Source organism: Corapipo altera, unplaced genomic scaffold (genome assembly GCF_003945725.1).
Source record: "Corapipo altera isolate COAL_440 unplaced genomic scaffold, ASM394572v1 61411, whole genome shotgun sequence".
NCBI lineage: Eukaryota > Metazoa > Chordata > Aves > Passeriformes > Pipridae > Corapipo > Corapipo altera.
This window is the reverse complement of record NW_020884875.1, coordinates 8,623,090-8,651,089: the sequence shown is the minus strand read 5'-3', so window position 1 is coordinate 8,651,089 and position 28,000 is coordinate 8,623,090. Positions and strand designations below refer to the sequence as shown.

General features: G+C 36.3%; 2 protein-coding genes across 6 annotated transcripts in view; one reads left to right on the top strand and one right to left on the bottom strand.

Annotated features, from left to right (window-relative positions):
- Positions 1-26: 26 nt before the first annotated feature.
- SREK1IP1 (SREK1 interacting protein 1) lies at positions 27-27,379 on the top strand. Of its 4 annotated transcripts, XR_003526346.1 has the most exons (7): positions 27-145; positions 2,592-2,639; positions 4,199-4,339; positions 6,407-6,479; positions 7,853-8,080; positions 15,069-15,243; positions 26,683-27,379. XR_003526346.1 is itself a non-coding variant. In XM_027635357.1 (6 exons), the coding sequence occupies exons 1-5, from the start codon at positions 133-135 to the stop codon at positions 8,040-8,042; spliced, it is 465 nt and encodes a 154-aa protein (XP_027491158.1). In that variant the 5' UTR covers positions 27-132; the 3' UTR covers positions 8,043-8,080; positions 15,069-15,752. The 4 variants fall into 4 exon arrangements, 3 of the variants coding, with proteins under 3 accessions (XP_027491158.1, XP_027491159.1, XP_027491157.1); XM_027635357.1 differs by lacking the exon at positions 26,683-27,379 and having other exon boundaries at positions 15,069-15,752; XM_027635358.1 differs by lacking the exons at positions 15,069-15,243; positions 26,683-27,379 and adding an exon at positions 9,239-9,396.
- Positions 15,894-28,000, bottom strand: part of RGS7BP (regulator of G protein signaling 7 binding protein) — a 37,780-nt gene continuing 25,673 nt past the window's right edge. The window contains exons 4-6 of one of the 2 annotated variants that reach the window (XM_027635354.1): positions 21,001-21,145; positions 19,435-19,505; positions 15,894-16,886 (exon numbers count right to left, since the gene is read on the bottom strand). In XM_027635354.1, the coding sequence (XP_027491155.1) occupies positions 16,795-16,886; positions 19,435-19,505; positions 21,001-21,145 (308 nt within the window). In that variant the 3' untranslated portion in view covers positions 15,894-16,794. Of the gene's footprint in view, positions 16,887-19,430; positions 19,506-21,000; positions 21,146-28,000 lie in introns of those variants that run through there. The other variant, XM_027635355.1, reaches the window with a different exon arrangement.

Sequence of the window (28,000 nt, the reverse complement as noted above, 5' to 3'; positions counted from 1 at the left end):
CTCCCGCCCGAGGGGCACTGAGGTCCCCCGCCTTTCCTGTGAGTGGCACGGTCCGGGAGTGCGCCGTGCAAAGCCTTCCGGCAGGGAGAGGCGTCGGTGCAGGCGCGGGCCGGAGGCGGCGGGAGCGGCGGGATGGCCCTGCCGGGTGAGGGGCCGGGGGCTGGAAGGGGCAGGGCTGGTGGGATCGGGGCCGGGAAGGAAGGAACGGGGAATGAGCGGCGGGGTGATGAACAGTTGCGCGGGGGTGGTGGGGGCTGCTCTGGGAGGGAGGGCGGGAGGAAGGTGCGGAGGTGGCGGGGCGGGCAGGGCCGGGGGCAGCGCAGCCTTGCGGGAGCGTCCTCTGGGCCTCCTCACGCGGTTTTGGCTGATCCAGCCCTGCGTTCCTGTCGCCTCCTCCAAAGTCAGATCCGAAGAATGCTGGTGGTCAGCCTTGGTTTTCCTTCTCGATTGTTGTTCTTGGTTAACGTAGGTGCTCCAGCAGATTGTTGTTCGGAATGGTGGTGAGGTAGGGCAGGGAGAAACGCCTACGCTGTTAGCAGGGTGTTCGTGCCATTGCTGCACAGTCTTGATCCTGAGAAAAAGAAGAGTGTATGGTTGGAGAACAGCTGACCAAGCCTGGGCTTTGGTGAGCTACTTCTCTGGTGAAGTATAAGCTTAATAAGCTTGCTCCCATTCTAGAGGAAGTTCTTGAGGAAGACTCGTCTTTGCATTCAAAGGTTTGCAAAGCTTTTATTTTTAATGTTACGCTCCAGTGAGTGAACCAAGTCCTAGTGCTGTGTTGGTTAATTTTCTTGAGGATTAACGAATGGGAGGGAGAAGAAATTACAAAAGGAAGCATCTAGGAATTTGTTTTAATTGTCTAAAATTTCATCTAGTCTAAACCTCAGCTTCTAACATTATTATTTAAAACCAAAAATAATAATAAAATTTCAGTCGTCAGAATTTGGTGGGAGTATTGGGTGACAATATTCTTGTCAACTGCTGGGTGTTTCTCTTGGAAATCTTGACCTACACCAGAGATTTTATAGTGTGTGCATGACTTTACTGATCTCCCTTGGATGAAATACTAAATCTTTCTTTGCCTACAGGTCAGCTCTGTAGTAGGGCTGAAGTTTACTAAGTAGTAATTTCAGAATGTCGAGACCAGTTAGGTAGCTCAGGTGATCTGGTTTTCTAGTCCCAAGGTGTAGTGAACAAGCAAATGCTGTTTTGAGTGGTTTTCTGATGTGACATTTCAAGGTACAGGCATGCTTTTGGTTTTTGTTTTGTGGCACTTCCTTCCATGTGTCTTTGAAAGAGGCAGTCATGCAACAGGCACTTGAACATTGAGTTAATAGACCTTTAAGGGGATATGTGATACTAAGGTTTTGGGATCTGCAGAAAATCATGTGTTATAATGGAATGTATATATTTTTATTTGTTGGCTTTCCAGTACTCTTTAGGGCATAGACCAGTGAGTCGTCCAGATTTCCAAGTTAGTTTTTTCAACCTGGGGTTGAAGGTTTCTCTGTTATTTTGAGTAGAATTTTCTAAAGACAGTGCTTGTCTCAGTAAATCATAGTTTAAATGCCTGGCATTGATGTACTCCCTTTCTGGTTCTCTATTTTCTGTAATAGATTTCTTATTATGTTTGATTATTTATTTATTTAAATACATTAACAAGCTATTCAGAAGACACTTTATAACTATTTAAGTCACTGAAGTTTTGTTGGAAGATAGAAGGGCATCCTTTGCTTTTGGAAATTCGGTTGTGACATTCATTATGAATAGGCTCAGATGTTTAAAAATCATACTGATTTATTTGAAAGGGGAAAAGTCTCTGGTGTTTCTCTTCTTCTGAATCATGTTCTACTATTTCTGTTTAACTTAACTGTGGTCTCACGTGAGAAAATTCCACACTTTCTGTACCTAAAATTTGGATTATTCTGGTCCTTCTTCCTGCTTAACAACTGCAGACTTTTTTGTTACTCTCTTCACTTTATTATGCATTTGCTTTCTTGCACCTCTTAATTCTTTGTATTTGGTGCCATGTTTCCTGGATTCAGAATCATTTAACAATTTGTTGACTTTTTTTTTTTCTGACTTTTCTGGACTGATTTTTTTGTTTTCTTTGTTTTTTAATTGCTGTTTAAAGTCAATTCCTGTAATTAAAATATAAGTCACTTCAGAGTTCCCAGTGAATGTTTGTCAATATCCATACACTGCTAGAATTTATAGGTACACTTAGTGTGCAGTTACAGATTACTGGAATGTCAGGTAACTATTATTACTGTACTCATACTGTAACTAAACAAATGATAAGCTTTCAGAGAAGTGGAATAATTATTAAAATTATAATGGAAAGGTCATGATAAATCAAATTAGGATTTGGCAATAAGTTATGTGAGTGGTTTATACTACACAGGAAAGTGACCGTAGAAATGCACTGTTTTGCCTTTCTTTAAATTTTTCTTAAGAGATATGTACTTTCATATGTATTTAATGCTCTGAGTGATCACTTTTGTCTGTGTATTGACATTATCAAGCCAGATTTGAAAGAAGCTTGAGGGTTCTGTTTAGCTAGACCTCATTGGTGAAATTTTCTCTTTCAGGCGGAAATAAGGATAACATCAGAGCAGGATGCAAAAAGTGTGGTTACCGTAAGTCAACAATAAACAATATGAAGTTACAGTGTTTCATTCAATTTATGATGTTGGAACTGCCTTTTGAGGAAGCATTGGGGAAAATGAAAAAAAGTATTCTCCCTTATTGCCCAGATATTTGTCAGTTTTAAATACCACATTTTTAAAATTTATTTATTTAATTTTCATTCTCTGACTTCTCACACCTGTTGCTGCTTTTGAAAACTCTTGAGTTTCTCAGAAAAAAAATTATGCTATTATATTCATATATACTACATTTGCAGTAGTAAATTACTTGAGAAAGTTTGAATTGAAAGCATCGTCTTTGATACATACTGAGATTGTGCTTCTGAATCTCACTGCAAACAGGCAGGCACTTCAGCTCAAATTAAGGCCAATCTATGTTACAAGAAAAAATAATTTAAAATCTGTGTGATCTTTTAAGCCAAGAAAACATGTTTCCTTGAGCATTGTGTATTTCAAGAGGCAGTTACGTTTATTATTTACAAGTTGTACAGTTAGCATTTAGCTCATGCTTTGCATTATATACTGATCATACAGGTATGTCTGTGGCTACTTTCCTGATGAATGGAAAGAGGTCTTAGTGAAGATTTTAATTTGTTAATCACTAACTCTTATATTTAGAACAACGGAGGAGTAGTCACTGTTTTCCGGTGAGTTATATTGAACTTTTAACACAGTGATCTAAGCTGGTAGAGTTTTTTTATGAGCGTTACATAGGGTGACAGTCTTGTTTCAGTCAAAGTCACTTCAGACTTTGCAGGAAAATTTGTCACTGAATTGTTTTGTGTATGTCTTCTTCAAAAGGACCATGGATATCAATATAGATTTAGTGCTCTGTTTCTACATGCAGCAAGTATCAGAAACTTTCTGGAAGAGAGGGAAACCTGTAGTCAAATCAAACAATCCCTGTTTGTGTTCCTAAAAGCTCTGTCTTCAAGATATAGGTGTTTTGATGTGAAGAACGTGAGATTTATTTCAATTACTACTTGAATTCATGCATCTCCCAAACCATATTTTCAATTTGTTTTATTTCACTTTATTATTCCATTAGGCTTGTTCAGCACAAGGTTTCTAACTGGTCATGATTATCAAGAAAATTAAAAATGCTAGTCGAGTAGTACCTTAGTCATTAGTAAGTACTGGTTGTAAAGATTATAGCTCATAAGCAAATCGGATTCTGTGATTTCACTAGACAGAGTTAAAAAGAGCAGTATAACGCTTGCTTTAATTTTTTAAATATTTCACTTGATGCTTTTAGGTAGTTTCTTAGAAAGTATCCAAGACAATTAAAAATAGAAAAATAAAAGTTGAACAAAATCTTTAACAGAAATAGGAGAGAGGTCATAAAGCACTGTTAAATGGAAGAGCATTGCACTACCTGTCAAAATTCTTGGAGATTTTTTCAAAGTAAGCCCTCTCCTGTGTCATTCTCAGATTCCAGCCTACCCTTTTTTCACTTCTCAAAACCAAATAATACAAAAACGGATGTTCTTTAGTTTCTGATATTTTTTGCTAAACTGTAATTTTTCTTTCTTTATATTTGTTTTGTCCAGCTGGTCATTTGACATTTGAATGTCGAAACTTCCTCCGAGTAGATCCCCAAAGAGATATTGTTTTAGATGTTAGCAGCACTAGCAGTGAAGACAGTGAGGAAGAAGAACTACAGAGATTGCAAGCCATGCGTGAAAAAAAGAGTAAGATGTTTTTTGTGTTTTTTTTTCTTTTCAGTCACAGAATACATTGAATAATGGTCTTCTGAAGTGTAGGAACTCTCATTTTATCCTTTTTGATAACTACTATTAGTTCTTTTAGCTTATGATTTAAAAGTAGGTCTTGTACTTCCTATGTTCAGACTTAGAGATGTGATACACCCACTTTTTTTATTAGTATTAATTCCTGTCATAGGAAATTATTAATGTATCCATGTGGAACATCTCAAAAAGGGCTCCTAAATGCAAAAGATTATCAGACTGTTACTAAGAAGCTGCTTAGGAGAAAATGATACGGATGTTCTGAGTTAATCTTTTGATTATGGCATGTAGTTTAAACATAACTAATGACAAATATGACAATTTCTCTCCAGCTTCTGAGTAGGATTTTGACTGAAACAGCTAGTAAATTGGAATTTAAACATTTATATTTGGAAAATTACTCTTCTATGTTTGGAAGGTGTGAGTATGAATTGTTTGTCAGAGAGAATAGATGGGTATTTATCAGGTACTGGAGTTCATTTGAATTTGGACTTCAAAGAAGTAGTTCTCCTAAGTAAGAAGGAGAGATTACTCCACCATAGCATGTTTTGAATGAATGAATGTTCTTCTTCTCTGCCAAAACATCATGTTATGTTCTGTTGCTCTCTCGTTCCAGACTTGACATTTAGTTCCTACTGAAGATGCTATTTAGGGAGGAGAAGGGAAAGATAGAGCCTCCTAGTTTGCTGTACACTTCAAAAGAAATGGGTAGTCTGCTTGACAAGAGTGCTGAATTGGTACTGCAATGGTCCTTTCTTGGGACAAGTCTCTCTGGAAAAACTGGTTCCCACTTATTATGTATTTCTGAATGTAAGGATTAGGGGTTTTTTGGCCCTGATTGAAGATGGATACCTGCAGGGAAAGCAGCTGTTTACCTGATCTTCTAATATCCATATTTATTATATTTTCTTTCTCAAACTGTGACTGCGAAGGAGACGTGTATCTCTAACTGTCAATAATGTAGGCAGAATTTTGCCATTTTCAAGTGGCCTCATCTCAAGATTTTTGCACTATTTTCTTAAAAAAATACTGAGTGTTTGTTCGCCCATTCTTGTTCATGTTTTTTATTTGCTCCAAAAATAATTTGCTTTTTTAATTCATATTGAATTATTTCAAATTTTGCTCCAGAACATACAGACCAGTAATTTGTATTTGTGGTGGCAAAGACTGCACTAGTAGCGTGCAGACTTTGTAGAAAGTATGATAGGAATAAGATGAAATGCTCAAAATTGACTGTTCTAAGAATAAATTATAAAGGCTGTATTTTCCTGTTAACTGACATTGTAATGTGTATTTATTTAATGGATTTGCATTTGGAGAATTAAAAAATACTTTTTGAACTGGTATAGAAAAATCTAAGATCAGAAATTTCATCTCCAGTGTGATAAAAATATATTTTATAAGTGAAATGTGAAGTTACTATGCAGTACTATACAGCATCGGGGCAGGAAACAAACACAACCAGATGAAGGGTAATGCTTCTGTCAGTCTTTGTAGATGGTGCATGGACAATTAATTCATTTATCTTAGTTATAGCATTGCTATTTGTGAAGTGTGAAAGAAAGATGTGTGAATGTAATTCAGGTTACATTCCTGAATATCTTAGGGGAATATCCTTTTTTTTGGTATGTTCTAGTTAAATGGCCTGCTTTCAGACTTAGGCAATAATATGGTAAGTATTAAGACTGTTAAAATACAGAAAAACAGATATGAAAACCTGAAGCTGATGTCAATGTATAGGAAAAGTTACAACTTTTTGCTAAGTTTTACAGGCCTTCCTTCCTTCTTAGTGCTTAGATCAAGGTCATTAGAATGTAAGCTGTGTATAAAAATCCTGCCACTCTGCAAAATGTTTCTGAAATTGTTGCACTAGACCAGAATTTGGAGGAAGGAAAAGAAAACCTTTTCACAGGAATTTTGTAGTAACTTTACATTGCTATTGAAGCCGCTTTTTTAATTCTGATCTAAATTCAGACAAGTGCTTTTTAAAATGTAACTTTTTACCCATAGATTTAAATGAGGAGGAAGAAAAAAAGAAACAAAAAAGAAAAAACAAAGAGAAGACAAAAAGACAAAGGAAAAGGTAACTCGTATCACACAGCTGTTTTCATTTCAAAACGCAACTTCAGAAATATTTCTGATACTTGGGTTGTCTCTCAGAAGATATTGCTTCTTTTTATGCAGCTTGTTTTGCAAGTGCATCTTTGGTTTGAAAAGTTTCCTCTTTTCCAGTGAGAACTTGTTTGTTCTTGGATTAATGGTAAAGTCATGGGCTTTTAGCAGTGTAGTTAGGATCATGGAAGTTTTGAAAACTATAGTAAGCTGGAGGTCTGCAGATTGGAGAAAGCAATGTTTCCTCTGACTGGAGAAGGCTTCCTGCACTTCAGAGACCCTAAGATTCTTTGCGTGCACACATTCACATGTAGACACACATGCAGGCACACACATGCTCTGAGTAACATGCAATTATCAAAAGGAAAACTTCTGTAGTTTTACTTGGCATCTGTCTGTGGCAGACTTCTACACTTGGCATACTTCTACACCTGTCAGTGTAGAAGCCTAAAAAAAGTATTATTATGAATCTGAGTTCTGACCTGATGATTGATTGTTTTGTCTTTTAAGATGAAACTAATGGTTAATCATTAGGTCTGTTGATAAGACAATATCCCAGGAACTGCCCTGGGAGCTATAAAATGTGTAATGTATTTGGAGACCACAATAAGATATTTTTCAGAAATAAAGAAACAGGATTTAATACTGGTTGTACTGACATTTTTTTCCTTCTTTATTTACATCGTGTAGCTCCAACTTCCACTTTTGAAGACAGTATTTACACTTACAAAAAAGAAGAATAGAAAAGAGTCAGTTTGGCTGTCGGTTTTCATGCAAGTAACTAATAGTTAATCATGTAAACAATAGCACGAAACTGCCCTTCTGAGTATTCATGATTATTTCATGACTATTTTATGTGTGTAATCACTCATCATGGGTTAGCGTCCAGTACTACCAGCTGCAAGAGCATCCAAATTTGTCATACCAAGTTTCTCTTAGATTTTTACATTGGAGGAAGAAATCAAGATTTTTTTGAAGGCATTACTCTCACACTGTTATTAATCATGTGGTATTTTAAAAGCTGGAAACTCTGTCTTGCTGTCATACTTTATTTTCTGTTGATCTGTACTTCTAGTCTTTTTCTTCTTGAAGACTGAAAAAACATACAACTTGCCTATTCCATAGTTTTTTAATCTGTATTATAAACATACAAAAGTCTTATTAGGAAAGTCATGATTGAAGTTGAACATGCAGACTGAGATATCATAAGCTTTTCAGTGGATGCTACTGTGCAAATTCTACACCAAATTTTATTTGTAACATATAAATAGTGACATTTAAAAAAAAATATTGTGACATTTTCCTTCTTTATTAAATATTAATCTGTATTATTTTTTTCATTAGATCTTCCACATCAAGTTCAGTTGAAGAGGAGGGGCCAAAGTCAAAAAGACAAAAATCACATAAAAAAGAAAGGGAAAAGGGGAAAAAGCATAAATCTAAGAAGGAAAAGCATCATAAAAAGGAGAAAAAGAAGAGACGAAAGGAGAAAACTTCATCTTCTGACAGTTCGGACAGTTCAAGTAGTGACTGAGATGCTGGTCTATTTTTGTGTTCACTTCTGCAGAGAAGGTGATTTTCCTTTCATATCAAATTTATTTATGCTTGGCAGTGCTGTTTTAAAAGGGGATATATGTATATTTTTGAGAAATCTATTTGCACACATCAGTGCTTCAAATTATTAGATGGACCATTTAGGAAAACATTTCAAGTTTATTAGTACTAAACCATGTAAGTTTAACTAGTTCTTCACTCTTATTCTTAGTTCAGTTATGAGTAATTGTGTTTGTAATCCCTTACAGTAGGATGTAGTAAACTTCAGTTTGCAAGCTTATGTGTAGAAAGATACAGACTTAAATATGCTTAATGTCAGAATGGTTAAATCTAATCTGGAAATTCAAGTGAGATTTTCTGTTATCCTTTAAATAAATGTATGTTTGACATAGCACTTTCTGCTTTCATCCATTAATCAGTAAGTGCAAATATGAAACAGGTCCTGAGAAGGGAGGAACGGGCAATGAGGACCTAAAAAAGATTGAGCCTTCAAAATTATCTTCAAAAATTGATCTAGTCTTAGACTGTGAAATACAGGTACATGTTCTTTCGGCAGGATCACTGTAAGCAAGCTGAAAACAAACAGAAGCAAACAAAAGCCATTAGTTTCTCTAAGTCCTTTCTACTTGGGTTTTGTTCTTTCACAATTATGGCCATTTCATCTTTGACACATAGACCAGCGCGCACACACACACACACACACACACATATATATCTCAAAACAAGATTTCTAATATTAAAACTTTAGCTATTTCTTCATTCCTGTCAATTCTTATTAGCTTCAGTTTGCATGAATCGCACTTTCAAGGGTAAACCCTGACGTAACTGCTGCTATTGTACAGGCCCAAGATGTTGATTGTATGTCAGCTACTCAGCAAGCACCAAAGCTCTTACAGTATGAGAGTGATGCCAGTACAAACAAGAAGTGCCATTCCCTGTCAGCTATCTTCTATAAACAATAAAGACATCCGAAACAGGCTATTTAGTGGAGTTAATTTAAATGTCAGCATAGTACTTAAGATGTGACTTATTTAGAGTTTTCTGTGTAAGCTAAATACTTGTCCTACTGAGAAAGTATACTATGAACAAGAATGATTACTCCTTATTTATCTGTATTGTATATAAGTATTCATGGGACTTTAACCTAGTGTAATAGTTTGTAAAATATCCTTGCAGAATTTTGACCATCAGAGAATTTCAACAAAGAATAAAGTTGAGCTTTAAGAAACACATTGTATATGGTACTAGTTGTCCAGGAGAAGATTTAGGCTGGAAATTGGCAGAAACTTTCTTTACATCAAAGAACTGCAGTCTTAGAAGAGCAAGAAATAAAACTTCTGGTGTCCAACTCTTGTACACCAGAATTCACATTACTGGTACTTAGGTACATTTAAAAAGAAGGGAGAAAATATAAATATCACACCAAGAAAATTTACAGATGATACGAAATAAGGTGAAGACTCAAAGTGCTACTGAGGAGAAGACTGATAGCTCAAAGCCAAACAAGTTCAGACAGGGAAATGGAAAATGTCTTAAGACTGGCAATACGAGGCTAGATCTGAACAGCAGATTATGCATATACTAGGAACAGCTGTGGAACAATTTAAAGTCAGTGTTAGAACTCTTGGCACACCATGATCCATAGAAGATATCTCCTGCTCACTTGCATTTAGCCAAGCTCAGTTTTTTTGAGGCAGAAAAGGAAGGTTCTGCTGGTAAAGGGTAAGTTTTGCTGCCTGTCAGTCAGTGCCTTCAAGATTCTAGAACTACTTCCCAAAATAATGCTACAAATATCCTCACTGAAGTAACTCGGGACTAAGTGAGCAGAAATACATCTTTCATTAGCTTCTGTTGCTTCTTGTTCATGAAGCTGGACAATGGATAGGATACCTCTTACATAATAAGGAATCTCACCTTTACACTGACAAAAGACCAGTTGGTATTTAATGCATCATTGTACAGTTATTTCTGGGATGGAAATGGGATAGAAGTTGGTTCTTATGTTTTTTTTCTGTTTTCTAATGGAGATTTTCTAAGTTTTGATTAGAAGAAAAGAATGCTAGAACAGAAAATCATTATAGAAAATCCTGGGGTTTTGGAACAGAAATACTCAAATGGCAGATGACTACTCTTTGCCACATCAACCAGCATTTCCATCAAATGTCACAATTCCTCTTCCACCAGGAACCAACATTTTGTAAAAATCTTCAGTAGAGATGACTTCTGCAGGTTTTTTAATAGAAGGTGTTAAAATGTTTTCATCTGCAGGAAATCAGCAGGGAAGTGCCTTCCTCAGCAATTACCAAAAAACTATTAGTTGGTAGCAACAGAAATGTCCTTTAAATCTCCAATACTTTTGTCTTTTGTTGAAAGTTGTATGAAGGTTAAGTCACAATCAGAGAAATGCTAAAATTGTAATACAGAAATGAAAGATGGGAAACCAGTAATAAGGATTATAGTATCAGGTACTAACAACTACGGTTTGGGTGAGTTTTTTTGTGCTGTGGCTAGATATCACCATCCATTTGCACTGAAAGAAGAGAATTCATCTGGTTTTTTGGCATTTTTTTTGTGCAAACACTGATGGAAAAATACTATTGCAGACAACATTAGATTTTGCTCTTGATAAATGACACGATCTTAGAAATGTTATATTTGGCATTTCTTCACTAGGAAAGTAGTACAGCACTAGGGCAGGTTGTTCAGGAAAGCTGAAGAGTTTCTATCTTCAGAGGTTTTCAGGACTCAGAAAAAGTCACTTGGATCGAGAGTGCTACAAACACCTAACTGCAGCCTTTAGGTAGTCCCTCTTTCCATCTCTATAAGGCAGAAGCGTTCGTGTTTCACAGGAATACTGGCAAAATATTGAGTGATGCCAGTATGAATAATCCTGTTCAGATGGGAAGCTTTGGGACTAAGAGAGTAAAATTACTTTGCTCTTTTTTGTTTTGTTTTTAATTTAGCTATACTGAGATATTAATTTGGGTGGTATTCTGTTTGTAATGAAATCATACATCAACAGCATACTCTGGCATCCAGTACTTACTGCAATATTAATAGACAGTTAAACTGTCTCTCCTAGTCAGTTAATCAAATACTTAGTAAAATTCAATGTGCTGCTTCACAGTCTGTCATGACCAGGAAAGACTGGTACTATACTTCTGCTTGGGACTGGTCAAAGAACTCAAATCTTTTGCAGCCACGTTTCCCAAGTAAGCTCAGTATGGGTTAAGAGGCTATCTTCTGGAGGGTTTTTTTTTTAAATATCTTAATCAACCTTGACTGGGATTTGGATAATCAGCTGAGCACTGCTTACAGGGGATGTCACTCTGGCCATTGCTTTGCAAATTATATCTAATTTAGAAGTGACTAGGAGTCCCAAATCAGAACATAAACCATTTGGTCCATTCTCAGATGTCTAGACCAGATCCAAAATAAAATTTAGTGGGTCTTAGGCAAATTGAGTTGTCACAGACCAAAACTTTTAATTCTGAAAATTTAAGGCCTTCACCCTTTAACATTCATGATACTTGTTCGTGTGTAAAGAAGCTGGTGCCTTATTGCAAATTTAATTTTTCTTGTTTGCATATTGATGCATTAGACCTGGGGTCTAAAAAAGCATGATGTGGGTGCTTATATTAGGTATACTTGGAAGGGTTTTGGTAGCAGGGGTGGATTCTGTGAGAAGATGCTAGAAGTTACCCCTGTGTTGGACAACACCAGTTCAAGCTGGCTCCAAGATGGACGCTTCACTGGCCAAGGCCAAGAGCATCAGTGATGGTGGTAGGACCTCTGGGATAATATATTTAAGAAAGAGTGAAGCCTGCTGTACAATGGCATCAAGGAGAGAGGATTGAGAATATGTAAGAGTAACAAATCTGCAGACAGCAAGGTTAATGAAGAAGGAGGGGGAGAAGGTGCCATGGTGAGTCAGCTGCCCCCCTATGGTCCATGGAGGTCCACAGTGGAGTAGAGGTCTGCCTGCAGATCATGGAGGATCCTGTGTTAGAGCAGGCGGATGTGCCCAAAGGATGCTGTGACCCTGTGAAAAGATGGTGCTGGAGCAGGCTCCTGGTAGGACTTGTGGCCCTATGGAGAGAGGAGCCCAAGCTGGAGCAGTTCATGGAGAACTGCAGGCTGTGGGAAAGACTCGTGTTAGAGAATTTCATGGAGGACTGTCTCCCACGGGAAAGATCCCACGTTGGAGTAGGGAAGAAGTGTGAAGAGGAAGGGATGGGACAGACAACAAATGCCTGATGAACTGACCACAACCTCCATTCCCCATCCCCCTGTGCAGCTTGGGGGAAAAAGCTAGAGAAACCAGGAGTGAAGTTGAGCCTGGGGAAAAGGGAGGGGTGAGAGAAAGGTGGGTTTAGATCTGTTCTTATTTCTTCTTATCCTACTCCACTGTTCATTGGCAATAACTTAATTTTCCTGAGTCAACTTGGTTTTGCCCATGATGATAACCAAATTGTCGAGCGATCTCAGTGTCCTCAACCCATGAGCCTTTCATCATCCTTTTCTCCCCCTGTCCAGTTAAGGAGGGGAGCAATATATCAACTTTGGTGGGCAGCCAAGGTCAGCCCACCACAGTGGTCTCAAAAATGTTCCATTAAGCTTGTTGTGTTTTTGATTATATTTCTCATATCTTTATATTTTTGTCTAGTTTACTGTATTCCCACTGATTTTCTGTCTTGATGTCTGTGGAATCTCTATACCTGCTTCAAAGACCATAAATTTTGGGCTATGTAGTAAACATCTCTTATAGTAGTCCATTGCCACAGTCTAAACAGCTCTTCAAACTTGTCAAAGTCCTTTAATTTATACTCATCTGCTTACCATATATTGAAAAATGAATGGCACTATATTGTATGTCATCCAAAATAAGCCTGCTATGGGATGAACAGTTAACACAGGGACACAAGGTCACAGGGACAACCTTCTACGTATTGTATAAGTTAAGATGCAGATTTTGCATGCTAATTTTTCATATTGGGTTAGCATGCAGCCTGCAATATGTATTTGCTCTCTCCTTCTGTATGCTTGTATTTTGCTTCTACTCTGAAAAATTTAGACTTTACATTGAACATATATATTTGACTTCTTAGACTGGTATTTTTTATGACATGAAATGTCTGAAAACCTGGAGCTGCACAGGGTTTTAGTAAAAAAAGACTTGGTGGAACTTGTCATATTTGGTAGTTACGGGAATTTTTGCTTCTTGTTTCCTACCCTGCAAAAGAATTACGGTGCCTTTAACCTATAATATTTTCAACTAAACTGTTCAAACCTTTTGAAAGCAATTACTGCTTTCCTCTATATTCTCCCTAAATTGCTTGTTTCCATGCATTCAGGAGTTCACCAATGTGAAGTTGTCTCTTTTCTTTGGTAATACTTGGAAAATAAACAAATAAAAGAATGGTTGCAAATCATCTCTTAAGTGATTTGCGTATCATTTTATTGTGAGAGATTTTAAACTTTGATCCCACATTGCCCTGTTCCATTAAACTAAATTGTAGTAATATCATTAACTTTCTTTTACCAACACCATGTTCTGCAGCTTAAAAAGAGTTTGTTGCCTTTTGAATTTTAGTGCTCTGCATTCCTAACTAAACCAACTTATCCCTTAACACCTCTTCAATTCAGATACTTACCAGGCCTTGGTTCATGCCACTATCTGTTAAAAGGTAACTGAGGACATTCCATTCACCCTTGATCACCAATGTCCCTTAAGTGCCCATAAAGCTTGGGAATTACAGCATGTGTCCATTAGGATTAGTAGAAGGTATAAATAAAGACGAAAGGCTTGAGATAAGCTGCTAAATTGCTTAGAAGTATAGAAAGGCTTCAAAATGAGTAAAGGCTGAAATTTTAATAGTCTTTAATTCAGGAAGAAAAGACACTGCTGAATTTTCCAGAATAACAAAAGGTACTAGGATGCACATATTACGGTACACTTCAATACAGTGCAATGCAAGTCTCTCCATCACAGAATCTGCTCAAGTTGTGCAACTCATTGTGATATGACTGATGTCAAGATTTGTAAAATGAATTAAAATGTTTATACATTTGTCTAATTAATGTATATTCCATTCCAACGGGCATGGTTAAAATGCAGAGATATAAGCTGTCACGTAATTTGTTATGTTAAATTCTGTGTGATGATATGTGAGCAGGTACTCAGCTAGACACGTTACTGCTTACTCTGCCCATCTTCCTTTCAAATTAATTGTTGAAAAAAGGTATCACGCTGACCTCCTATGGGTATTTCTCTCTGTGTACCAATATTGCAAGACTTCCTAAAGAAGTCTTGTGTAAAAGTTTCTTTCTCTCTTCCTCTCTCATGGTATCGCTGCATATTCAGTCTTGCATTCATACCCCTTTTTTTTGGCATTAATGTCTTTATCACTTATGAACAAAAGTTAATTGGTTAATTGTAACTACTGATTGTATTCCTAGACAATATTTTTAATATCCATTAGACATCAGGAGTTGTTTTTCCAAAGTTTTAACAGTTGCAAAACCTAGCGTACCTGTGGGGATGGAGTCATGGAGAATATCTTGGTTTGAGACTCCTAATGAAAACATGTCAGTGTTGCCTATTACAGAAAACAGCTCTGGTTAATGAGGACAATGTTAATGAGAAATGTGGAGAAGACTTCAAAGAATTAACTTTGAAAAAATACTGTGCTATGGATTTTAATTCCATTCTTCTTAAAAGTGCATTTGTTCTCACAAACACACAATTTCGTGAGTGTGTAGGGATCTCCCCAGTTTAGGTGCTTAAGAATATGTATGCTTAAGAATACTTCAGGACCTGAAATCTTCAAACACATTGGAGTTACCTGTTTCTGTGCTATTTAAAGAATTTAGCCAAGCATTCCTCAGATGGAATTAATTTTGGAAACTCACAAGTTCCATAAGGGCATTTTAAATTTATTTGTCCTCATTGCATTTAAAATATTTATTTCTTGGCTTGATTATTTAAAAATGTATTTTCTCTCTGGGGGAGTGAAAGGTGAACAGACCAGTCCAACCTGGAAAAAACTAAAAGACTATGCTTTATCTGACTGACAAGAAAAATATCCTTCCAGAGAAATGCTGGAAGCTCAGTTACATGAATGTCTAATCTGGGAGTGGTGTGGCTTTTCTGGAAGAAAAAGTCCCGCCTTCTGTTCCTGGTAATTAGATCTGAATTTTTGGTCTTTGCTATAAACAGTATGTTAATATTTCTGACAATGTGGGCTTTTCCACCCTTTCTCAGCAAACAGCAGGAGAAAAACTTGGTAGAAAAATGGGTCAGATCAAACTTTTTAGTTGCCAGATACAGTTCAGTGAACAGCTATCCCTAACAAACTGCTTTAGGGGGTGTACTAATATCCTACCAAAAAACTGACAATGAATTTAACTGTATGGGTGTTTCCTGTGGCAAGGACACAACAACCTCCTTACCAGCACTAAACCTTTGTTTTGGTTCTTTTGACATGCTGGGTCATGGTAGAATAAAGGGCTATGAGTCACTATTACTGACTACAAGGATATGCTGACGTGCACAGTAATGACAGATTGCTATGGGTTTCATAGTGTTGCAGTCTAGCACAAGTTTATTTCTGGTGTCTTGCCTATCATCTTGAAATATCAGTACACTGAGTCTACCTATTCATATCTACTGCTTCTACTAGCTGTCATTTTAGTATTTATATATGCTCCATATTTTTTAGCTTTCTAAACATACTTCTTGAAATGGAAATATTATCAAAACTTTGTGTAGTACTCTGACAGCAAAATTAGCAAAACATAGTCCAGCAATACAACTAGAAACAAAACAATATTTAATTAAATAAAAAACTTTATTAACAATGTAAATCGTTTAATATCTTACAGTCTCAGATGATTCTGGCATGCCTTATAAGTTTTAGACTTAGTGATATGCAGACACCATGCTTTGAATTCTATTGGAAACAAAGTGGGTTAGTGTTGTGTTTTACATTGTTTATTTTAATACCTCCTTTTAATAAATTATTTATTTTTTCCAAATGCTTGTAGATATACTATTGACTTAAAAGGAAATCTGTTGCTTCTATGCATTGTACAGTATGCAGTTATTATATTTCTCTGTATTTACAGTCCTAACTACTTTCATTTATGATTTGTGTATCATAAATTAAGATACTTTTCTATGAAGCTTTTAAATTGAGATATATTGGAAGACTAAATATAAATGTGAGCACAAAAAGCAACTGGAGATTTTGGCAAATTCTGTTACAATATGGTTTGAATGTTTTAGAACTTTAATACTTTTGCTGTTAAATAGTTTTATATGCTTAAAGACTGTTAAGAGTATGACCAAATATTTCATTATGATACTAAGAATACTGTACTATGCACAAACTTTTAGCAGCAATTCAAACAATTAAAAAAACCTCTTAAAATAATCTATGAACCATAATTCATGTGTCTTTGAGCAATTGAAAGTAAGCATGCAAAACATACTTTAAAAAGTTTTAAATATGCTAGATCTATTCCACAGCTGGTTTTTGATCACCATAATTTTACACTGTGAAATCCCTTATCTGAAGATGGGGAGGGAGCAGAAGAGCAAAATGAGTAGTGTAGTGTAGTGTAGAAAATGTATTTTATAATCAAGAGGAGCAACGTTCATCTTTTCAGTGGTCGAATAACAGTGGTTTAATTAAAGTCATGATCTTCTTGGTGCTTCTGTGCTTAATCTTCTAACTTGAGACAAGACAACACAATCCAAAGAATCTTCGCTTCCGTCTTCTTACCAATGGATATGGAGTCAAGTTTAGGAGGCTGCTATCATCTGTGATGAAAAATCCCACATTATAACAAAAGCATGTACACGCACAAAAGAGATTATATCATTTATGTGTCCTAACAGCACCTACATAACTCAGAGTCACAGAATCATTTAGGTTGGAAAAGTCCTCTGAGATCTAGCCCAACCTTTGATCAATCACCACCTTGTCAATTAGCCCTAAGTGCCACACACAGTCATTTCACCTCTAGGGATGGTGACTTCACCACCTCCATAGGCAGCCTATTCCAATCCTTGAGAACCCTTTCCATGATGTAATAGGTCCCATAATTCAAGGCATAGAGCAAATAATAATAATCCAATATTTGTATTTAAGTCTTACAATGCTAATTAACGGGATCTCCATCATAATAATACAACAGACATTTTGGCAAGAAGAACACCAGTTCAGTGATGAAACCTAAATGAAATCACACCTCCACCACTGGGAGACCTGAGCCACAATATTCCTGCATGGATTAATAATGTATAAGTAGCTTGAGATCTTGCAGACATGCAAGTTTGGAAATGTCAATCCTAAGGTAAAATTCTGGCTTAATTTAAACATAAAAATCTCCACTATTGAGTGTCTGTTTGTGCATATCTGTGAGAATTTCCATTTAAAACTGCAACGCAGGAACATCTTGGCACATCGAGATAAAAAAACATTTGCCTGGGAAAGTTACCACTTGTTAGCTTTCTACCTTTTATATTAATTCCTTCTAAATTAATACAAAATGTGTGTATTAGTGCCTATACGTTAACTCACACAGTGTCAGTGAGCTACCTCACAAATTTAGAGTTCACTTTGAATTCGAGTCATCTTCATGCGTGGTTTCAAGCTAAGATCTATGCCTCATCATATTCCTATTCTGGTTACATCAGTGATCTGGTTTGATTGTATAGACACTACTGTAACATAAATACTTAACTACAAGAACATAGCTAAGAGATCATTTAATACTGTGACTCAGTCTTACAAACTACAAAAGTAATTTTCCTGCTGTCACTTCAGAGAATTTCATACATAAAAACCTGGTCTGTGAGCAGCCAGTAACGTTATGCAAAACTTCTGTGAGCTTGCCATCTTAACTCCATTCTGGCTGTCACCGAAACCAACAGCAAAACAGTCATTTACTGAGAGCAGGATTGGTCATTTGCAAAGATCAACACATTCAATGGCATTCACTCATCTCATAATCAATAGTTGTGATTCATATAAATATCAAAATTAGAGTCCACACCATATTAATTATCTATAATGTTGGTTTTTTCTATTTACTTGTACTGTTATCTAGCTTTCATTAATTACAGGTCTTGGATTATTTCAAAAATTTTAAGTACTGTATGAATAATGAGTATGACTGTCCATTCCTGAGGCATCCATTCTCAGAGGTCATCTGTAAACTATCATCACAGTTGGAGACTGTGAGAGCTACAAAAACACCATTTAGGATTACCTGATTCTGGGGCATGACTCAGAGCTTTTAAACTCTAGGAAGTTTCCTATCCTGCTGCACAGGTGGTCAGTGATATTCTGATCAGTGTTGAGGGGCAGTGTGGACACCAGGCAGCAGAGAAGAATTCTGTGTGCCTTTATCTCTGTTCTGAACTCAGGTTCTCTATGCTTTACATCCCCTCAGTTTGTCTTTTCCTTCCTTATTTCCAGCATACTCCTTTCTTCTAGGATAGGCATAGACTTTTTGTCACTTTTCCAGTCTCTACAGTGGTAAGTACCTATAATGTATCATAAGCAATTGCCTTTTTCCTTTCACATGGTTTTCCATCAAGCCATCCTGCCATGAACTCCTATTTGTATAATGAACCCAATTATTTCATATTCATCTATTACTGTATTACGATGAATGCAAGACTGTTTAGTTACTTGGGACAAGATCTGGGACACATTAGCCATACGTCATTGGCTGCCACTGTGCAAAACTGCATGGCATTTAAGAAATACCCATTTATCAAGAAGAAATCAAAAAGGGAAACCATTACCTTTTTAATGTCATTCTCACGAACAAAGAGAGTTCCTGCAGATGTGAAGTATTTAACACTGCTGGACAACAACATGAAGGCCCATCGCTAAATACGTGCATAGGATGGAGATCCTTACAGCTGGCTACTGTTAACAATCTCAAAGCAAGTAGCTTTTCTGCATAGAGTCAGTGTCATGTCACAGAACCTACAAGCCTTGCAGGGGTGAGGCAAATGCCATCACTCAGGTGCATCCCTTTAGACCTTCATTACCTTTGAAAAATAAGAACTCCTTACACAGGGAGTTGTGCTTCTGCCTTCATGTCACCAGGAAATGTCTATTATTTCACGTATAGATGCTGTTTCTATAAAATTCCAGAATATGCATGTGAAACTCGAGAGGCCAAAGACCACATACTAAATTTGGGCTCCAATGAATCAGTAGGGAAGAGACTTTGCCTAGATTTTTCTTCTTGTTATTTCTATGAAAAACTCCTAGATTTTTTGTATTTAATGGAAGTCAAAACCTTTAATTATCGTAATTTCCCTTACATGAAGAAAATTCAAAACCTACCTTGATTTTTCAGTGGTAAAGGCATAGTCTCCCTGAGTTTGCTTAAAAGGTTTTTCATTTCTCTCATATCTCTGTGGATACAACAGTTAAAAGAGAGACAACAGAATGGCAGTTGAAGACTGAACGGGGAGTCGCTCACAGTATAGCTTTATATGCTGAAATAATGGAGCAATAAATACAACAATCTTATAACAAACGTGGATAGAGCCTTCCTAAATCTTCGTTCGTGAAGCCTAGCCACGATGATGAAATACAACAATCAACTGGGCAAGCATTTGGTATCCAAACATATATCAGAAGATGTATACCAAAAGAAAGGGCAATAGATTTAATAAGGGAGCACTTTCCCACTACCCTGATACTAAACTAGTTGCTTCTGGTTCAAATTTATGATCTATTCTGGGACTTGAGTTAGTAAATAACTTGGTGGGCACGATGTGATCCCAGTGACAAAATACACAATATTCCATAAAATTATCACAAGCTAGTACTAATGTCAACTTTGTACTCCTTGTCAGCATTTTGTAGCTTATGCCATGAACGTGTTTCACTGTTTAGAAGAAAATTATAACACATGTAGCTAATCCATGATACTTCAGTCCCCTGCACATAAATGACAATTTAAAAAACAGGGCTGTCACTCCCACCACTCTTAGGAGGACTCTGGCATTAGTTTTTCTGAAAGGCAGATGATGGAAAATACGATAACAAAGTATTATCTCCAAAGCAACCTACATAAGGATATGTTTTGAATGTGGCCAGAAATTTCAAAAAAGTTCTTGTTTTACTGGTAGACAGCAGACCAGCAATTTTGTGTGCAAGCTAGTAATGTCTTAATGCTTTCAGGATTTAAAACCAATGTGGTCTTGCTTCATTCATCTACATATAAAATAGTTCTTAGAAATGAAGCCATGTGACTAGTAAAAAATTGCTCAGTTCTATTCTCCAAGTTATGTTCTCAGTAGAAAAGAACTTTGTTTTATGTAAATAAGCATGATAACCATTCAAATCACAGCATCAGATTAATATGCAAAGCCGTCGAAATAGGAATTTTTGCAAAGAAATGTTGGCCATCAAGATTACTCTCTACTAAAGGGTCTCATTTTTGTTTTTCAACTGCATAGTTAAGAGGGTAACCTACGGATTATGTTCCTCTCCCCTCCTAAGGCTTTCGCGCTCAACATTATGGGCAGAAATGAACTAGATTCAGTGCTTTTGAATTAGGAACGCAGAACAGGAGTCCAGCACATTTCAGATACAAAATCAGAAACCACTCAAGATGAGGCAAAAGCTGCTTCTTTTAGAGAGCCTGGCGCACCAGCAATATAATTTTGCCCTCTTTTTTTGACAGTTACCTTCTGGCAATTAGCCTAATAAAGCATGTCACTCGTCTTAGCCTTTCTTTTAGAAGTGGCTCTGAATTATGTTAAATGTAACAGAAATGTTAAGAGGTTATTTAATTTACTTATACTTTTTATAGTAGCAACACTGGCTGTCAAATTAAAAAAGACTAAAGAAACCCTAGAGGGAATTTTATTTTGTTCAGGAATGAAGTGCCACACATACCTTTCAGTGTTTTCAATATCTGTGGAAACCTGCCATAGATGCTGTTGAACATCTGTTGGTGATGACACGTCTTCTAAAATAGGTACTTCAGAACTCTCTTCCACTTTAATATCTAGAATCTTGGGTGGGCCACAAGGTTCTTTTCCTTTAAAATATTTAAACAAACATGTATCCCCATTATTTATTGATTAAAATGGATACTCAGATTATATCATTGATGCCTTGATGTTGATTTTTCACAATAAAAATGGAAAGAAAGAGTACTGAATGCAAGAACTGTTCAGAAAGAGAACAGACCACACCAGAATGCTGCCATATGTTACTCTTACCGACTTCAAGGGGTTCAGTTAAACTCCAGTGGCTCACATGCAACACAAACTAAGAGCCAGAGGACAAAACAGAACAAAGTAAGTAAGGAAGGAAACTACAACACACATTCTGGAAACAAGTTCAGAAACTTTGACACTAAAGAACACTGCAATCCATGTCTCCTAGTACTACAGCAATACCGAGGGAAAACAAAAGACAAATATGTGAAATTGTGTACTTTGTCATTTAAAATGACTACACAGCTGCCACCACTCACAGCTCAAATGCATTGTATTCTGAGTTTCCATGCTGATGCTTACCTAATTCATGCTCATTGTATGAAAATGAAATTCAGTGTTGAAATTGAATGGGGGCTTCATGACAGATCTTCCAGGGCTTTTGTCAGGGAGACGATGGGATAAAGGATATGGATTGTGATAGCAGAGTATGCAAGACAGTTAAGCATTGGTGGAATATTTTGGTATCCTTGCAAATCTCTTCTGGACTGTCTCATAGTGTTCCTCTTCTGTAGTGGCAAGTACAGTTCTGGCATCAAGTACATTTAAAGGAAAAAATTCACATTGCATTGCATCCCAGACAAGTTATTAAGAAGTCAAATTTTTTTTCCTGAGTTCTCTCAGGAAATGGAGTAAACAATCTCAGAAAGTAACAAATAAAACTTTCTAAAAGTAGAGGAAAAAATGTCAGTGTTTAAACCACTGGTACGTAACGTTGAGTAGGAAATGTCTTTCATTTCACAATTTTTGTAATTTTAAAAATTTTTACATCAGGACAAACCTAAGTAGTTCCTGAAAGGCTTGGCAAAGAACATGAAGAACAAGACCAGCTAGTAGAGCAGTGCTGACATAGCACATTTTTCTGGGACACTAGAGACCAAGGCTGCATACCATGCTATACTGCTCTTCCACATCACAAATATTCCTACTATCAGGCATGTAACCTTCTTTTTTAAAATCTAAAAATTCCTGAATTTTAAGATAATTTTTTTGGGTGAGTTCTCTAAACTGTTGCATTCAGGTAAATTATTCCCTTGCTAAAAAGAAAAAAAAAGTTGTTCTTAGCTACTTCCCTGAAATGCCAAACTAGATGTTACTTATGCTGCAGAAGACACTTGCTTCATGTTTTCATTAGTCTTTAAAGCCAGTAGGAAGCACTTTTCCCAGCTTTCCTTCCAACTAAGTTATCTAACTGAGTCTAAGAGGGTGCATGACCTGATATAATAAGTTTACCCTCCATAAAAGAATGATGTTCTGTGTCCTTTCTTTGCTGCTTACTTTGGCATCCACTGCTAACTCGGGCTTTGTCAAGTCCTTCTGTGATCCACTTTAGCCCATCAAATGGTAGAAGATTACCCAAATGAAAAATAAAATGTAAAGTTTTCTGATGAAGTGGTTTAAGTCAGATCAGTCAAGAATCTTACTTGTTCAAGAGCAAGTGCCAGAGGAAGATCATATGGCCAGAAATAGTGGGAGTAAGCAGTGAAGGCACTGTAAGGGAGGGGAGACAGAGAAAAAGGGATCAAGACCTTCCTGTTGGTTACAAGCTACAAGCCTGAATGCTGACTCAGTTGCTTGTGGAACAGCAGACTAAGCCTACTTCCCAGATTACTTGTTTTTCTCTGTATCACCCTGTAGGTATAACTTAAATTTTTCTTGTTCTTAACTGAAGCTTCTACTGTTATTTTAAGGTAGTTCTTATTGTACAGTTTTCAGTGTTCATTCATATAAGCTTCATTATTTGTTATTTTTTCCCATTACAGTAAGCCCATAACAAAACATAAAGTTACCAATATCTCACTTTTTGCTTTTTCACAAAAGAGGTTTCATGTAAAGCATCTAATTTGCCACCAATATCACAAGGCTGAAACTGGATATTAATGAATTGTCCCATTATTTTGAGGCGCAATGGTGGAACTCTGACCTGACCTTTGGCAACATACTGTCAAGAACAACCCTGTCTATAGATGCATCCTTCAGGGATGTGAAAGGTGTTTCAAAAGAAACAATAACACCAGATGAAAGCACTAGATGAAATAAGAGTAAAAATTCTTTTTCACAATTTGAGAACAGAAGCACTGAGACTGAAACGTTCTTTTTGTTAGCACAAAGGCAAGCTCTTGCAGATTTAGCAGAATGAACCGCACAGATCTCTTTTCCACTGAGAATAGCTCTTTACCAGTAATTCTGTTGCATTGTGAGCAATTCATGAAGTCCTTCTTGAATTTCAGATCATCTGCTCATCACTTGAAAACAATTAAATAGTCAGCTAATAATAAAGGCTTTTCTTGAATAATGCATGACTCACGCTTAACATTCCTACTACATGTTACAGCCTACAGAGAAACAAAAGCTCTTTAATCTTCTCATCCCTCCAGTAGTAGGTAAGGATATCTTTTGTAATACACACTTATGAATGGATGTAAACCCTGAATTTGACTTTCAACTTAGTCAGTGGAAAGATTTTTCAATAATTTCAGTTGCAATGATGTATTCTTCCTCTTCTTACCAGTAATTAATCTCTTTTTTTTCCCCTTCACTTTAAGAAGTAGAAAATACTTTGGTATGAAATTAATTCAATTAAATAATGCTGATGATCAAACTTGAGTGAGGATAAATAGAAGAGCAGAAAATTATCAGTTCAGCAAGGTTTCATATATAACCCGTGACCACAGTGTTTTATGTATCTCACTTGTTGTGCCTCTTACTGCTTCTGTGGTGACCTCTGTCATGCTACCCTATCCACCAACTCTTAGTCATCACCTAATTTGCACAAAAACTGTGATGAATGAAAAAAATTAAAAGAAAAAAACCCTTATTATATGTCCCTTAGAGCTAGTTGGATTTCACTGCAGAGGAACTAGAAAGATCTTTGAAGGGAATATCTGCATTTAACAAAGTTGAAAGAATCCCTCTCTCAAAATGAAGGTAGCATTTGCATCAGGTTTCTAACTTAGGAACTAAGGAAAAATGTGCAAGCTATAAATCACAGCTTAAGTACATGAACAGGAGAACCTAAAAGGGGAATAGGAAAGAGTTGTGTAGGAGGTAAAAAAAGTATTTGACAAATATAGTTAACAGTCTGATGTACTTAATTCTTGACTTACACTTGGGACCTGTGGAACTTGGAGACTGTCTCACTGACTTATTATTGAAGAATACACACAACATAGCAGGTTGGACCACAAGAATAATATATTCCTGTAACTATATATGAGCAGAGACTTATTCTTTTAAAACTCAGAATAAACAGCTACCAGTTTCAGACCTTGTACTTCTTTGACAATGTAGCTTTATTTTTACAGCATGTTTTGAACTCTGGAAAACACCTCCAGTTCATTTTAATTGTCCCATCTTGCCTTTGATTTGTTATATGGGCTTGCTCTCTTCAATATTAAAGTGCTCAAATGCTGCACAGCTAGCTAATATACAATATACAATATTGCAATATACAATCTAGGGTTTAAAAAATATATTCCGATATAAGTAATTATATAACTCAACAAGTCAACTAGATCTGTAGATGATCCTAAGAAATTCCTGGTTTCTATGTAAACATGTACAGACATTAAACTTTGGTAGTGCGCACTTCCACAGTGACACGTTATTCCATTATTATAATAATGTTTTACAGTTCCTAACAATGAAAGGAATTACTATTGTGGATATATGAAGTAGTAAAGATTTTTTATCTGTTATGTTTGCATATTAAAAATGCAATTAAAACCTTTGACCCCAAAGTATTTGTGGCTGTGTACACCATGTATGCTGAAGTGCACTTACGAACTCCGAGGCAGTCCTTGATTTTCTCAATGTGCAACCTTGACAACCTCCATGTTAATTTTGAAAAATAATAATCACATCCAGCAGCTTCCATGGACAGAAAGTAGGCCAACAATTTCTAAGACCTTGATAGCTACAGCAGAATTTGTTTATTTAATTAAATATGTCAATAGGTACACATACAACATTTAAATGAATGACAACTGAATTTTGTAAATGCTTCAGAGAGGTACCTAAGTTTCTTCGGAGTATCTTACTTTCCATTAAATTCTAATTCTCAGATTCTAAATTAGCATTTTTTTAGCTTAATGTCTCTTTACAATGGGGAGAAATTGCTATTTATGCAGTTCTGAAGATACACCTATTAGTGTGTGAGTTACTGAGCAAGGTCTGAGGAATAGAAAGATTCTGCCTTTAGAAGAGAATCGTGTGCAATAAATACAATGTATTATACTAAACAATTAGGATAAAAGAAAGATGTGTGTTCAAGTAGAATACGTGTATTAGTTAGCCAGGACTCTTGGGATTGTGGAAAGGAGTAACAAAATATATGATAAGGTAACCAAAAGCTTAGTAACTACAAAAATCTTGAATTAAGGATATTTGGGCATGATTCCTTGTGCCCCTTGCAAACTTTCTGAATGTTGAACTGTTGAATGATAGTACATTTTCAACACTTGGCTTTTGTGGTGTATGTATCTTTAAAAAAATAATTCTTAAAGAGCACTTACCTCAGTTTACTTACTGTATAACACAGCTGCAAATATTAATGTCTTTTGGCCCCACTGTGACAGTTAAATTTCAAAGAAATAACAAAATATCTGATTTTTCTAGTAAAGGTTCTGTGGCACCAGTAAGTTCATCTTGCATTGTAAATATGCAAGAAATTTCTGTACAGGAAGCTTGATATACACTATACAGTAAATAAAGGAATATCTGTTCAGTAGTAAAGAAAGATAAGGAGAGATGAGAAGATCTGTGCTGTAACAGATGAAAAGACACAGAGCTCAGCCCTCAAATTGTTGTGTTGTGTTTCATTAAGAGCATCTGTTTCCTAGTAGGGAGCACTGGCTGAGCTTCTCTTGGGAAAAGAGCATCAGCCCCCTGCCTTAGCTTTATCAGTTCTATAATTTGTTTGATGAATTTTGATTAAGGTACCAATACCCATAATTATTATATATAAGCTACAGGTTGCTGAGAACAGTCTGCATGTCATTCTGCTTGATCCTCTGCTGGCTCCTGATGTAAGAACATAAATTAGTGAAATCTTATCTGAGACTTAAAAACCTAACAAACAACTTGTCCAACAGGTAAGAGGACTAGAAACTATTACATCCCAATAGAAAATATTATCTTCAGAAATGCTCTTCAAGATACAGCAAGAACATCAGACATACATATTTATGGATTAAACAAATATTATAGGGGTAGTACTCTTAATACACAAGAATTTATTTTTTTAATATGGTCATTCAGATGATGAAAAACTGGTGAAAAACTAAAGAAGTTATACACTAGCAATATCACAATATATTTTATAATGGTGAAATTATTGTATCTTTCCTCCCTAGAGATAAATTTATGCACTTTGCCTACACTGTAGTATCATTCTCTGTAAGTAAAGAAATTAAACAAAGGTATATGGGCTTATTATACTCCTTTGAAAACTTTATGTTTTATCAGAACACAGAATAAATAGGTTACAAAGTCATCTAGTCTAACACCTTACTGAAAGCAGAGTCAACTTGCATTAGACTGTTCACGTTTATTTGAGTTAACAGTATCTCCATGAAGGGATATTTCACAGCCCATTTTGGTGCCTGTCTAGCATACAGCTACCTTCACTGTGAAAAAATAGTTAACACAGAAATGGAATTTCCCTTATTGCATGATGTCTTTACAATACTTTTAAGTGTTGTAAATACCAGGTACTTAATACAAAAGAGCAATGTTCTGTTGGCTATTCAAATTATTTGAATCCCTGTCATCATATAATTTTTGCCTGTTATGAGTTTTTTTTCAAAGGGTGTCCCAAAAGCTTGGAGCCAAGTTACTGTGTTTATCTTTACATGGATACAGGACAAAAGTCACTCGGTTTAGCAATGGCAGAATAGCTACCAAGACTTTCTCTACGGCAGGTTGAGGAACTAGTGTGTATCAAAAGTACTGCCAGATGGGAACTAAACTGCAACTCATCCAACTTTAGACTTCTAACAGTTTGTTGTTTAGTTTAAGTTATTAATGTAGATTCTGTCCAGAAGCAAAAGAACAAGACATGTTGGGGTTACTCAAGTCACTTCAAGCTATTTTCTTTCAGCAGTTACAGAAGATGGTTTGACAACTGTAACCAGCGCTAAGAAATGTAGTAAAATCTGTCCTAAAAAATGATGATTCATTGTGAAAGCTACTGGCATCTTGTTATACAATGGCTGTTGACTCTCTCTTCTTGTTCTATAGATTTATTTTGACTTGAAATAAATAACTGAGAAGCTCAGTTAAGCAGTTATAAAGCTCTCATTCTTACTTCCATAACAAAAATACCAAATATCCCTGGCTCAATGCAAAAAAATACACTACAGGACCTTTCGGTGTGACAGGAAATTCACAAGGTTCATTACAAGGCCTTTATCGCAGTTCATAACAGAGGTTTGTCTTGTCTTTACCTAGTATGTTCTGCTGAGATATTATCTAGGGAAAGAGTAGTTACAATCAGCACAGATACAGCCCTAATCAGCGTGTGCCATCACTGATCAATGAGGTTACTAAGTAAACTATCCAGTAAATTATCGGCATTTCTACATCTTCCTTTCAGGAGGTGAATCAAATATGAATCATTAGAGATGCACTTTCACTGAAGCGAGGACATCTCCTCTGTGTGTAAAAATACTCTG